We start from the raw sequence: 15,511 nt of genomic DNA, 5'->3' as shown, positions 1-15,511 counted from the left end.
CTCCCCTGCTGAGCAGAGAGCCCGATGCAGGACTCCATCCCAGGAGTTCTGGGATCATGACCTGAGCTGAAGGCAGAGGCTTTAACCCACTGAGCCACCCAGGCACCCTGCTTTCTGTTTTTCTGATAGAACTCTGATAATGGACACTTAGAAATGATTATGCTCATTTTCTGGTGTCCTGAAAGCGAGTAGTTTTCCAACTACAAATGTAAGCTACTGATGACTCAGGATGTGTTCTAAATTTATAATAAACCATATTTCTTGGTATTTCCTGGTCATTACACTTTTCTTGAAATCTCTCGCACCCCCTCCCAAAATAACAAAAAAATGAAGGTATCATCATTTAAGTATTTTCATTTATTATAGCTGATATTGTGTTTATTGTATCTTTTTTTATACCAGAATTGTGACAAAGGGCAATTAGTTTTACAGAAAGTGAAGAAAGATAGGAAGGTTGCTTTAATTTTTCCCAAACCTGGCTGGAGGGAAAATTCGCACATCCTTTAAGTTTATGAAACAGGCGCTGAATCTTTATTAAGTTGGCCAGCAGCAGCAGATCATCCCCATTCAGGTACCGGAGAACTGGAATCTCCTCGGGGTTAGGGAACTTTTCAGCAAAGAGAAAAAGAAAGGAAGCTCAGGGCCCCGCCTGTGGCAGCGGGGAGTTTGTGAGGAAGCAGCACCAAGTTGCAGTAGGATTCCCTTGATTCCTTATCTACAAAGCCGGGTGGGAGGGCAGATAAGGTTGGGCAGCGGTGTTAATCTAATCTGAAGGAGGAATGAGCTAAAATGCTGTGGAGATTTGAGAGACCAGAGCAGGCCTGACCACATAGAATTTGAATACTTTCAAACGCTCACATTTTATTCAAGTAAAGTTATCAGTATATACTGAGGGGAGCACCAAGATGCCTGGAGCATAGCTCCTTCCTGGGGAGATGCCCAGTGGGGAGAGCATGGTCATTGCTGGACCGGAGGCTAGGAAGGCACTGAGCAGGCAGCCTTCCTCAGAGAAGGGAGCGCCTCAGCTGAGTTTTCAGGTAGGACACGGACTGCTGAAATTCCTTTCCTTCTAGAATGTGCCCCTGCCCCCAGGAAGCCATTACACGTTAACCTTTCCTTGACCCTCCCTTGGCCTCTGTGCTTACCCTTCCTCACAGCCTTTGGTGATTCAGGCTGATGTCTGAATTCCTGCAGCTGCAGGAAGGGGAATGATCTGTCATGACGGTTTTGCCTGTGTGCCCACATGTGGATTCAGGACCAGCTTAGGAGGGGCGTTTAGCCTTAGTGGGTTGGGCTAACTGTAACCTGCCACCGTCAGTGTTACCACCTACCTACAAGAGACTCAAGAACGCACAGCATTCCCTTCTGCATCAGAAGGTTAGAGGGGAGGGAGGGAGGGACAGGGTGTATGAGACAAGAATAACAAAGAATGGACCAGCATTTATAAGTTCCCTTCAATCCTGATTCCATAGAATCACAGAAAACTTTTCAAGAGAGTAAATCAATGATGGTTTTAGGAAATAGAAAAGATTCTGATCAGCAGGAATAATCTTAGACAATTCCTGAATATCAAAAACAGATGGGACCATATCCATAGAGAGGTAATATGATCAAATAAAACCACTAACCCCGAACACATCCAGAAGTGAGGAGGAGGAGGGACCCTGAGGTAAATGCTAGAACAAACAGTTGATCAGTTGGGAGGCCCCGCCCTTATGTGGGTGGGGCTATACCTGTTTTCAATCTTCGTGTCCCCGGGGCTGCACAGGTTGGAGCTGGAAGTCTGGCCCTGGGGATAGCCTTCTGCCCCTCAACATATACCACCTTCCCAAAGGCCCCACAAACAAACTTCAGTAAGCAAAATATGCAGGAAAGTAGGGATTCTCAAATACAAAATGAACACACAACCTGGAATCACCAAATATATGAGGAAATTTGAGGCTGTGAGAGAGAGGCCAGATAAACCTATCAGAGATACCAATATTCAAGGAGACAATAGCCAGAGGAGGACTCTTGAATATGGATGGTTAATATTTTCTGAGGGAGAGAATTCTTGTCAAAGAGAAGCAATAACTAGAGGACTTGGAAATTCTATGCATATAGGAAAAAAGATGTGTTAACAATTTTATTTAAAAAAAAAAGATTTATTTATTTATTTATTTGACAGATGGAGATCACAAGTAGGCAGAGAAGCAGGCAGAGAGGGGAGGAAGAAGGCTCCCTGCTGAGCAGTGGGATCATGGGATCATGGGACCTGACCTGAGCCGAAGGCAGAGGCTTTAACCCTCTGAGCCCCCCAGGTCCCTGATGTGTTAATAATTTTAGAGTGACCATTAAAAATGTATTAAAAGATTGAATCTGTTAGGTTGAGGAAAGCAACAAAATCCAGTTATATATTGTTTGCAAGGGACACATCTAACTTAAAATTGTATAAAAACATTGAAAATCAAATAATGCAAAAAAAAAAAAAAAAACCCACACCAAGCAAATGCTAACTAAAAAGAAAGCTGGTATAGCAATTTAACATCATACAGAATAGTATTTAAGGCAAAAGTCACTTGTAGAGACTGGGAATAATACATGTTGAAAATATAATATTTTTGTCAAAATAAAGACAACTTCACTGATAACACTGAATCTCATAATGGGCAGAGCTGAAGAACTAATAGGTGAGGTGGAAGATCGGGCTGGCCCAAGGCAGAAGGCACAACACACCAAGGAGATAGTCAACATCCTGAATTTCCTAACCACAGCCTTAAGAGTCAACTGGGGAAGACCAGAAGCAGGGAGACTCATTAGGAAGCTCTTACAATGATTTAAACAAGAGATGAACTTGGCCCAAGAGGCAGACAAGAGGGTTGGTGTTAGAGGACATGTGAAGGTTTGAGACCGAGGCTTTGAGACCGGGAGGGGTAGGGGGCGTGGGGTTTATAGGACCTGCAGGGAATAGATGTGAGGCTCTGATGTGGAGAGAAGGAATACTGCTCCAAAGTGGCCTCAGCAGGGAAGGAGTGCAGGTGTCACTGTTTGAGGTGGAGAACACTGGGTGGAGGGGGGCGGGCATTTTCTAGGATCTAATTTTGCCAGGTTTTTAATGCCCTCTTACACATGCAAATGGATATGCAGGGTTGGAATCCAGGATGTGAAAGCTAAAAGTTCAGGGAGAGAAAATGAAAGGATTATCAAGGTGGAGGTGGTATTGAAGGGCAGGAGACTCCATGAGACCACCTAAGGAGGGATTCACCTAGGAATATGAAGAAGAGCCCCCAGGGGGAGGCCTGGAGCCCCTCAATATGTAGAAAATGCAGAGGTGAAGAGAGCAAAGAAAAAGGAGAAGGAACAGTTCCCGAGGTGGAAGGAAAGTCAAGGGAAGCAAGGCAAGAAATGCTTCCAGAAAGAGGAAGTGAATAACTGGCTGGTACCACTGGGAGGCCACTCCATGTGGCAAAAATTGTACTGCATAGAAAATGTTATGGAGCCATTAAGAATAAAATAGACAGGAGCGCCTGGGTGGCTCAGTGGGTTGAGGCCTCTGCCTTCGGCTCAGGTCATGATCCCAGGGTTCTGGGATCGAGCCCCACATCGGGCTCTCTGCTCGGTGGGGAGCCTGCTTCCTCCTCTCTCTCTGCCTGCCTCTCTGATTACTTGTGCTTTCTGCCAAATAAATAAATAAATAATATTAAAAAAAAGAAAAAAAAAAGAATAAAATAGACAAATAACGCTTGGAAATGTAGATATGGAAAAACCTCTAAGACTCCTTAAGTGGAAACCAAAAACAGAATCCCCCACCAACAATACAAGCAATATGATCCAATTTTTATAGTAACAAAGATGTGTATGAATAATTTATAAATACATTGAACAGAGAAATCCTAAATTTGGGGTAGTGATGACCTTTAAGAAAGGGGTTAGAATAGATGATGAAAGGATGAAAGTGGAATCTCGACTTTTTCAGTCTATTTCTATATTATTTGAATCTTCGAATGAGAATATTTAACATACCACTTTTGTAATTTTTAAAAACCTAAAAAAAGGCTGATCATGAATATAATGAGAAATGGAAAAAATTTTTTGGGGGGGCATCAAAATGACTTCTGATTAAAATTCATTTCTAGGGAGCAAAGGGGGAGAGAGAACATTTTTTACTTTTTTGGTAAGAAGGCATTTACCATGAATGTAACCAGAACGCAGCCTATTTCATCAATTTCTAACAAATAAAGAAGCTTGTCTGGAGCCTAAACAGAGGACCCCAATAGGCAGATGGATGGAAAGTGGCTGGAATAGTGCTGAGTGCGTGGTAGACCCTCTTGGGGGTTTGGAGTTGGCAGACTCAGAAGTGTCCCTTTTGGTTGGTCTCTCTCAGATATTCCTGCCTGTGCTGAATATGGAGGTCATATTTCCTCTTATTTAAAAGTGTAGAAGTTTTCGAGGTTTGACAACACCTTTGAAGTCTGTAGCAATCTCTTCCTTTTAATAACTGGTGAAACAAAGGGCTTTGGGTTTAAGGGACTTGTTCAGAGCCTAGATATGCTACACAGACCTCTCTCTCTCTCTCTCTCTCTCTCTCTCCATATATATATTTCAACATTATTGAGTTATAACTGACAAACTCTGTGTGGAGCTATCATTTATTGAATACTTAGTTGGTACCAAGCACCATGCTATATGACCTATACTTTGTATTGTTATTGAATATTTGGCAATCTATTTGGTGAGAATCATTATCCCCATCTTATAGATGAGGGAACTGAAGTTCTATCACTCACTTAGCTAAGTGGCAGAGTTGAAGTATGAAACTATGTCCCTGTAACCTGAAGGCCACCTTCTTAACCACTGCCACTCACTGACAGTGTATTCTAGGCCATGCCCTGGGTAGGGTAGAGCAATCCGTAAGGCAGAGATTTTGTCCTGGAGTTCACCATTTGGTAGGCAAGGCAGCCACAAGGGCAAGTAAGGCAGCATGGTCCATCAAATGCAGGGAGAGAGGGGAGTACATGAACACCCCCAGGGAAAGCCATGATGGACCCTGATTGGGCAAAGGTCTAGGTGGTCTGGGAAGTGTCTCCAAGGAGATGGAACTTATACTTGGTCTTTCACATGGTTGGAACCCAGGGTCTCCTGACTCAGCCCAGGGCTTTCTGCCAGAGCACAAAGGAAAGACACACACAGTACACAATTCTAAACCCAAACCCCCAAAGTAGCACTACTTGGTTACAGAGTAAACACAGTAAATGTTAGTTTTATCCGCTCTGTACTAAAAGGAATTTCTGAAGAACAAACAATAAGGTTTTTCACTATGTGTTTTTTTCATTGAATTCCAAAACTCTTAGTGGATAGCAGATTACACACAAGTATAATCTCTCAGTCATAATACTAACAAGAGTCATTTACTCTCATTATTCTAAATGCTTTGAATTGTTTTCAAAAAATGTACCTACCTTCACTTTGGTCCCAACACTGATCCTTGCCTGTTGGCCCATTGCTAGAAAAGTGATTGAAATCTTGTCTTGTTCTAAGATGCGAATTCCAATGTAATGGTTCAAAGCCAGAAAGACAGGTTTAAATGAAACAAAGGGTGAGGAAGCGACAGAACTGGACCAATTCCAAGCCCTTATTCTGTTGCCAGCTTGATCTGAGTATTGACCTCCCAAGATATTGATGTATACCCTGGGCAGAAAGGAAATTGAAAATTATAAACCGTCATATTTTTCTTTAACCTTGAAATTAGCCCTGTTGCTTGCTAACAAAGGGGAGCAGCAGTTTACGCTAGCCAGCGGCATACAAATAGTGCAGAACCTCAGGTAATCTTGTGAGTGGTCATACTGTGACTGGATTTTATACTAATTTAGAGTGGTGGATCCAATCCAAGACCTACTGATAAACCAAACTGGGTCCCAAAGATGGAACCACGATGGTAAAGGGATCTGGAAAACTGTGTGCTGGGAATAATGAAGGGGGAGCAGGAAACGTTTATTTTGGACAAGAAGACATGGAGGTGAGACAAGCAGACTGTATCTGAAGAGGGGAGAAGACCAGTGCTTAAATTTTCCCCAGGACACAATGAAGACCAGTGGCTGTTAAGTCCTAGGGAAGATCCCATTGGCCTCAGTAGGGGACAGCTGTGTTCTAACAGTACCCAGTGACTAGGAGCCAGGAGTCCTCCTAGGAGGGTTCTTGTCAGGGCTGGGTGTGGGCAGGAGAGACTCTGGGAACATCTCTGAAATGGCTCAGGATGCCAGTGAAGAGCTTTGTGATGGAGCACAAAGTAGAGCTTAGACTAATGGGGCCTCCATAGTCTCTTGGCATAGCTGATGCCACATTTACTACATTATATACATATCGGGCCCGGCACAGACTGAGCCCTAGTGGCACTAGGGACTGCCATTCTACTTAGTTATCTCCTCGTGCTCTCTGTCTTCGAAGTTGGATCTCCTTCCCTTTCTTGAGAGGGAATACAAACAGCTCTGGGTATTTAGAAAGTTTGCTGAATTTGATAATAAATTTTTTTTAACCTAGATGAATTGGCCATGAGGGGTCCTAGAGTAAGATAATATCTTATTTCCCCACTGCTGATTAGTGACAGTAATCTAATAACAGAAGTGTAAATGAGAAATTGAGGTGATGATCTTGTTGTATGTGGGAGGAAGAAGTTTCCTTTCATCTTGAAATGTGGATGAAAATAAAACTTGGGTAAAATTATGTAGACAAATTGTTCACTTAATAACATTCTTTGAGTCTGTATCATGTACATGCTTATAGGGACAAAGATTCAGAGTGTGACTTCAAAGACCATCTGTCCAAGAGGGGAGATGGACTCGCTACACAAAAGGCAGAGGCAGGTAGAAGGGGCTATGAGAGTATGCAGAAGTCACATCAGAGGGTCAGGAATTCAATTAGTGGGTCAGGGGACTTCACAGACAGGAGAGCAGTCCTAGAAACCAATGAAAATTTGGTGACAATTAAGACAGTGCCCCCACCACATGTAATATACAATTGCTATTGAACCCTGAAGGATAAGTAGAAATTCTCCAGAGTACATGTAGGCATAATGGACTGCTGCTTTATATCTAAAAAACACAAGTGTCTTAACTTTCTTAAGTACTGGTAGAATGTCCAGACTTTGTCAATTATGAATGGAGCTTCTCAAGATGAGATAGTTATTCCTGTACATAACTTAAAGGGAGAGTGTATGTCTTTCAGAAAAGTTCAGGAAGTTGGAACTGCATTCAAAGTTAGAACCCAAATTTTCACTTTCTCAGGCTAAATAATATGAGGCAAAGTCACAGAGTAAATAAGTTCATAGATCAAAATGGGATCAGGATCTGTAGACATTTTGTAGGTATGTTATTGTAAGTTATAGCTATAAGAATATTGGAATAGTTATAGACATATCTCAAAACATAACACACAGAAAAACTCTAACAACACAGTATGGAAGCTTCCATTGTAAATTATTTCCATAGATGATGATATATATAACATTATCAGGCATATCCCTAGAGAAACCACCTGGGTTCGTATCCCAAATCCCTCATGTGACCATATAATTTGTTTGGAGATTTTTTTTCTAATACTGAAATACTGAAATCACAAAGTTCATCATATTCTTTCTGTTTACAGAAAGAATATGATGAGCTTTGTTTTATGTAGCTGCCTGGTATTTTTCCACTGAGAAGATATGGGACGACATAAAAAAAAACTTCTCTGAGTTAAACATTACTATCTAAAGACCACTAACTTAAAAAATTCTTACATTCTGTTTACTTTTATCATTTGAAAGAAAAAGAGAAAACCTCCAGCTATAAGATGAATAAATTCTAGGGATCTATTGTATTGCATAGAGATTATAGTTAATACTGTATATATATTTAAACATTGCTGAGAGTATACCTTCAATGTTCTCAACACAAAAAAGAAGTGGTAATTATATGACATGATGGAGGTGTTAGCTAATTCAATGCAATAATCATTTTGCAATATGAAAGTGTATCAAATCAACACATTTTATGTTTTTAACTTCTATGATGTTATGTCAATTACATCTCAATAAAGTTGGAAAAAATGAAAGAAAAATAAATTTTCAAAACCAGTCCCCCCTCCCAACTCCCGCAAAATGGCAGCAGGAGAAACCTAGAAGCCTACCAGACATTTCCATTGGGATGATAGCATGAACTTCTCCCAGAAGAATCTAACAATGCGAGGATCGCAGGGTCAGTTGGCATATCTTCTTGGACTATACAAGTAAAACCATTTATTTTATTGGGCACTCGGATGATGGCTAGGTTTCCAGATGGGTAACTGAGATCAGATAAGGTCCTTTGAGTTCTAATGGCCCTTGACTATTCCGAGAATAAATTCAATTTATGAGAGAGGCTTTGAAACCATTCAGGAATGGGAGCTACAAAAAGCATTTTATGCTTTTTAGGGGATCAAAATACATTTACAAGATGCAAAAAGTCTCGACAAAATACCAGTGAATGGAATCTAGCAACGTATAAAAAGAATTATATACTATGCCAAAGTGGAGTTTATCCCAGGAATGCAAGGTTGGCTTGACATCTAAAAATCAATCGATGAAATGTATTGTATTGATAGAATAAAGAGCAAAAAAAAAGCGATAATCTCAATATACACAGAAAAAATATTTGACAGAATCCAATACCTTTTCATGAAAAATAACTCAATGAAGTAGGAAAAAAAGGGAAACTTCTCAACCTGATAATGTCTAATAAAAACCCACAGCTGACATCATACTTAATGGCAAGAGGCTTTAAGAGTGATTTCCCCCTAATATCAGGAACCAAATGAAAATGTCTATTCTTCCCACTTCTATTCAACATTGCACTGAGGAGTCTAACTAGAGATATTTTATGAAAGAAGAAACGAAAGGCATCCAGATTGGGAAGGAACGATGTGAAACTATCCTGCTCTTGTATATAGAAAATCCTAGGGAATCCATGGAACAATATATTAGACTAATAAACGAGTTCAGCAGGGTTATAGGCTACAAGACCAATGTACAAAAATTAAATTGTACTTCTGTATACTAGCAGGGAACATTCTGAAAATGTAATTACAAAAATAATCCCATTTACAATAGCATCAAATGAATAGAGTCTACTGAGGGTAATTTACTGTTAATACTCAGTCCTATCTAAGCTGATCCAAGAAGATTAGAGGAAAGGTAAACACAAGATTGACTCCGAGTCATTTTGAAAAGCAGCCAGGGCCTTCAAGAGAATTAAGAATTAAAGACAGGGCCTAAAATGATAACTAATGAGAAAAGCTGGAGGGTGTTATGTAAAATTTATTGATGTATTTAAAACAAGACCTACAGTTTTTCTCATGGGGACTTACCTAAAACTTCATTATACTTCCTATGCCATGAAAGTCATTTTTCTGCTTGATTATTGGGGTTTGATTAAACTTTTAGGAAACTATAACCAAACATGTCTTTCTCCTATAAAAGTGGGGCCTTCAGCCACCAAAAATCTCTCCTCATTCCATAGCTCTGTTTTTTCCTTTCCTTGATGTATTAAATGGCCTTTATGTCAAAATAGTCAATGGCTTGGCCATGAGTTGGAGGTTCAAGTGATGAATAACTTAGTGTTCCATAAAATGGATATTGTATTTTTGTATTAAAAAGTAATGTGCTGCTCAGAGATGTATAAATTGGTACACATTTTCTGGGGGACAAAATCTATCAAAGCTTTAAAATGCCTAATTTCTCAGTCAGAGTTTCTAGCCCTAGACATTCAATTCAAGGAAATAAGTGAAAAGTATACAATGAAGTCTGCATAGAGCTGTTCATTTAGCTATTGCATATAATAACAAAAAATTGTGATACTGCCTTTGAGGTTAGGTTAAATGAATTATAGTACATCTCTATAATGAAATACCTTGTGGTTATAAAACCAGTGGTGTATTTCTATCTTTATTACATATTATATGCTCATAACATTGCTATTTAATATTATTATATAAAGAGGGCAAGTTGAACAATATGAATAACGAGTTGAGGAATTGACTTAAAGAATTATATATATATATATATGCTCATAGAAAAAAGGAAAGGTGTATAAAAAAGATGTTAACAGCTTTTCTCTAGATGACAGGGTTTGGGGTAATATTCTTTCTTTATAGTTTTCTATATATTATATATATAATAAAGCTAATAAAAATAACTTGTTGAAAGGATACAATATTTGTGTTGTTCCATCAGGAAATGAAGTCAGAAACTTGCTCCCATGTTTGTAGTGCTTCTCCAAGAGCTCTTTCCTCATGATCTATGTATGTACAACAGAAAATGAAAGGTCCCTTAATGTTAATTGTTCCAGATACAGTGTATTAATTATGATAATAACAGGCATTGGTTGCTTGCTAGGCAGTGATACAAATCATTTCTTAATTTAAATTTTCGGGCCTGCAACAGTGACAAGGAACAATCTTAAAAATCATTAAAGATTATTCCTAGCCCCTGCAGATAACTTGATAAAAGCTTTCAGGCAGGAATCTGACATTACATATCTGTTTGAAAGGCTTTAAAAAACATTTTTTTAACCTTATTCACATATTACTCTAGAAACAGAAAATTAAAGAGCAGCCCTAGCACAATGGAAATATTCTATGTGCTGATTATAGTAGTGGTTACATAACTGCCAAAATTCAGAGTGCTGTACTTCTAAAACAGGTGAATTCAACTGTATATAAATTATACTTTGACAGAGTGACTTTGAACTCAAAGCTACAGACGCTAGAATCTGTAGCATCTGGTCTCTCTTCAGGATTGCTCTTGAAGTTATTTGAGTAGAACACTGATGGCATATGAGAAGAAAAAAATACAGGGAGATAATTCTTCTTACATCTCCAATGTAAGGGAAATGACTTTGTGCCCAGTAACATTTTATAATGAAAGGTTCTTTTTAATCCTAATCTTATATTGATTCAATACAATTGATTATATTGAATTACAATTGTATTGAATTACAACAATGTAATGTAATCAATTCAAGGATTTCTAGGGCTAAACAATGAAACCACCGAAATACTCATGTAAGTGTTGCCATTTATTTTGTTAGTGAGTAATTACATTTAATTACAAAGTGAATACCCATTGTTATCTCCAACCAGGTCAAGAAATAGAATAATACCAGTACTCTAGGAGTCCCACTGTGTGTCTATCTCAAAGTCGATACTTTCTTTCCTAGACATAACAGCTACTCTGACTTCATTTCCTTGCACTTTCACAATTTCTAAACAATATAGCTTTAATTTTTCTCATTTTGAATTTTACATAAGTAAAAACATTCATCATGTGTCTTTAATATTTTGTTTCTTTCTGTCAATATTATGTGTGAGTTTCATGCATATTCCAGTGTGTAACTGTGGTCCACCAACTTTCATTTGTGATAGTATTTCAGGGTATGAATTTATCCCTATTTATTTAATGGTTGCCTGAGTCATTCCCAGTTTTTGACTATTGTAAACTGAGAACATTCTTATGCATGTATGCTGGTACTCAGTTCCCCTTGGATATTATGACCATTTGAGAAAAATGGGCCAAAAAAACCTCTTGAACACTTCTGAAAGGAGAAATCTCAAATGGTCAATAAGTGAAAAAGTGCTCAATATCATTAGTAACCTGAAAAATTAACCTGGAAAATTAAAACCACAATTAGAGATCAATGTATATCTATCATACTAGCAAAGAAAATATAAATTCTGATAGTACTGACTATTGGAAAGGATGAAGAACAAGAGTCACTATTTGCCTCTAGCGGATCAATGTAATACAGTCCAACAACTTGGAAATCATTTTGGCTTCATCTAGTAAAGTGAAAGACAGGCATAGCCTGGGATTCAGCAATTCCATTTCTGGGTATAGTATCTGAGAGAAGGGTAAATATTATAGCTTAACTTCAGACTTGGATAAATTAAGTTTACTTGCTGAAAATTTCTAGGGTAGCCAGAAAAATAACAGAAGCAGAGAGTATAACTCCCAAGCTTGTAGAGGTAGAACAATAAACAGAATGATATATTTTAAATACCCCTCCCCAAAAGACAAGAAAGGATAAAGGAAAAGAAAAACACATAACAGGGAACAAATAGAAAATATCAAAGAATGTCAGTATTTATGTGTAAATAGACTAAATACTCCAGTTAATTAAAAAAAGAGTGTCAGATTAGTTTTAGTTCTCTTTTTAAGGAAAAATTCCAACCATATATTTTTTACAAGAGACAAATCTAAAATCTAAGTATATAAAAAGATTATAAATAAAAATGATACAGGAAAATACTGAATAGTATTACTAGAGATAAAGAAGATTACTTCATAATGATAAAAGTTTAAATCCACCAGGAGGATAGAAAATTACAAAATATTTTTCCCATACTTAGATAATTTCAACATAAAAAGCAAAATTTTACAAAAGGAAAAGGAAAAATTAAAAATTCCATAATCATAATGGGATATTTTAGCCTACCTCTCAAAAATTGCAAGGATTTTTAGACCAGAAAGGTAATAATAAAATAAAATATTTGAATAATGCCTTTAATAAATTTGACCTAATGTTCATGGATTGGAAGATTAAGTATTTTAATGATGACATTCTTCCCAAATTGATTTATAGATCCAATTAACTACAATTCACATTTTAATAAGATTGTAGTATTTGTATGTGTTGAGGTAAGGGAGGTCTTCACAAGTCGATTCTAAAATTTATAGGAAATACCAAGAACTTAGAAGAGCCAAGATATTCTTAAAGAAGAAGACTGAGAAAGAGGAATGTGATCTACCAGATATTAAGATCTATCACAAATTAGAGTAATTAAGACAGTGTAATGTTGGGGCTCAATAAAGAAATCTATGATACAGGATAAAGAGTCCAGGAGTGCCTGGGTAGCTCAGTGGGTTAAGCCCCTGCCTTCGGCTCAGGTCATGATCTCAGGGTCCTGGGATCGAGACCCACATCAGGCTCTCTTCTCAGCGGGGAGCCTGCTTTCCCCCCTCTCTTTCTGCCTGCTGCTCTGCCTACTTGTGATCTCTCTCTCTCTGTCAAATAAATAAATAAAATCTAAAAAAAAAATAGAGTCCAGAATCAAGATCATGTAGTCATAAACATCTGATGTGGGACAGCTGTGCCAGTGCATGGTAATGGAGAAAGGAAAATCTTTTCCATACTTGAGAGAGAGAGCATGAGGGGAGGGGTTGAGGGAGGGGTAGAGGGAGATGGAGAAGCAGACTCCCCACTGAACAGGGAGGCTGATTCTGGACTCCATCCCAGGAACTTGGGATCATGACATGAGACGAAGGCAGATGCTTAACCAACTGAGTCACCCAGGTGCCTCTCTCTATTTTTTTTTTTTTAAGATTATTTATTTATTTATTTGACAGAGAGAGATCACAAGTAGGCAGAGAAACAGGCAGAGAGAGGAGAGGAGGAAGCAGGCTCCCTGCTGAGCAGAGAGCCCGATGCGGGGCTCGATCCCAGGACCCTGACATCATGACCTGAGCCGAAGGCAGCGGCTTAACCCACTGAGCCACCCAGGCGCCCGCCTCTCTATATTTTTTAATCGAAATTAGAACCACTACCTCACATTATATGTAAAACCCAATTCCAAGTGGATTAAAGACCTAAATGTGAAATGCAGAGCTACAGAGATTTCTTTAACATAGGAGAATAACTTTATTATCTCAGGTAAGGGAAAGATTTACCAACTAATGAAAAAAAGCAGTATCCATGAAGGATTTGATAAATTACAGTTAAAATGGTGAAGGATAAGCCAAGAAGGGAAAAGTAGTTGCAGCAATATGACATACAAAGGACTCATATCCTAAATGTATGACGTATTTTTATAAATCAACATGAAAGAAGAAGTCTAATGTACCACTTTTTCTCTTCATTTTTCTTGAATATCAGACCATCCAATCACACAAAGCACATTCTTTTGAATTTCCTTTAACGTGGGGCTACTGGTGACAAATTTTCTTTGACTTTACTAGACAATATCTTTTTTGGACACGTTTTCTTGAAAAATACTTAACCGGTTATAAACTTCTAGACTGACGGCTTTTTTCTGTAAGCATGCTAAAGACATTCCAATGCCTTCTGGCTTCCATTCTTGCTATTGGGAGGTTATCTGAGAGTGTAATTCTTCGAATATAAACAGAACTTCTTGTTCTCTGCTGCTTTTAAGATTTTTTTTTCCCTTCTGTGTTCCCCAGTTTTGCTCTCACATGTCTAGGATTTTTTTTTTTTTCTTTATTTCATTTTGATTGGGATTCATTGGGCTTCTTAAACCTGTGGGTTATTCTCATTGATCAGTTCAGAAAATTATCCATTATCTCTTCAGATACTGCCTCTTCCTGATTATCTTTCTCCTCTCCTTTTCGAATTTTGAATAGATATGTTGTAGACACCTCATTTTCATATCATATCATAAACTTTATTCTGTATTCTTTATTTACTTTTATTCCCATAGAGAATTTTATAATTTTTTTTAAAAATCTTTTTTCCAGGTCATTAGTTCTCTTTTTAGTTGGGCCTAACCTGTGTTTAACTGTCATCTTTCAAATTTTTAACTTGTTTTTATTTTTCATTTCTAGAAGTTCCATTTTTTTCTTTACAAACCGGTTATGTCACGATAGTTTTCTGTTCCCTCCATATATCTTAAAGCTGATATTTTATTTTCATGAGCATAGTTTAATTTCCAAAGTCTTTGCAGGTCTTTTTTTAATTAGATATTATTCTTCCGGGTTTTCAATTGTGGTGTTGAGTTTTCTTGTGTTCTTGATTCTTTGTCACTTTGTGCTAGTAACTGAACCTGAAGGATAATTTGCAGGAGAAATTTGAGGGCCAGGCAAATTGGACAGGGCCTGTCGTCCTGACAGGATTTGGGTTTGAGTCTGTCAGTCATCTCAGTTCACTGCCATGGCTTAAATCTTTATACCCAAGAGAAACAAATATGGTCTCCATAATTTAGTTTCTACAGATATGTTATGAAAAATATACTTATATAAAAATCCACTTATACACAAAAATATTCAAAGAAGTATTACTTAAAAAAAATTGTTAACCTGCATGTCTAATAATAGGGGAATAGTTTGACAAACTACATTAAAAAAACCACACAGATATTGAAATGCTGTTAATGTAAGCTATATAAGATCATGGAAATATTTTTTAATGAAAAATTTTAAATAAACTCTTAATTTTAGAACAGTTTTAGATTTTAAAAAAAATTGTGAAATAGTACAAAATATATCTCAAACCCAGCAGTGTATCCTATTATTCACATCTTATATGAGTATGGTACCTTTGTTATAGTGAAGGAAACAATATTGGTACAATATTATTAATTAAAGTCCTTACTTTATTCAGATTTCATAGAAATATTTTTATAATAAATTTAAAAATGAGATAAAAATTACACATGTAATATAATTACAAGTGTTATTAACAAAAACCAATGGGTAAAAGTCTAGAACAGTGCCGTCTAATAGAACTTTTGG

General features: G+C 37.6%; 1 protein-coding gene across 1 annotated transcript in view; it reads right to left on the bottom strand.

The window, feature by feature from the left end:
• Positions 1-343: 343 nt before the first annotated feature.
• ERICH6 (glutamate rich 6) overlaps positions 344-15,511 on the bottom strand; it is a 31,184-nt gene continuing 16,016 nt past the window's right edge. The window contains exons 11-14 of the mRNA XM_059388349.1: positions 10,201-10,286; positions 8,143-8,298; positions 5,439-5,667; positions 344-607 (exon numbers count right to left, since the gene is read on the bottom strand). Coding sequence (XP_059244332.1) covers positions 344-607; positions 5,439-5,667; positions 8,143-8,298; positions 10,201-10,286 — 735 coding nt within the window. The remainder of the gene's footprint in view (positions 608-5,438; positions 5,668-8,142; positions 8,299-10,200; positions 10,287-15,511) is intronic.

This window comes from Mustela nigripes, chromosome 2 (assembly GCF_022355385.1).
Source record: "Mustela nigripes isolate SB6536 chromosome 2, MUSNIG.SB6536, whole genome shotgun sequence".
Taxonomy (NCBI): Eukaryota; Metazoa; Chordata; class Mammalia; order Carnivora; family Mustelidae; genus Mustela; species Mustela nigripes.
The sequence above is the reverse complement of the archived record's forward strand: the minus strand, read 5'-3'. Positions and strand labels throughout refer to the sequence as shown.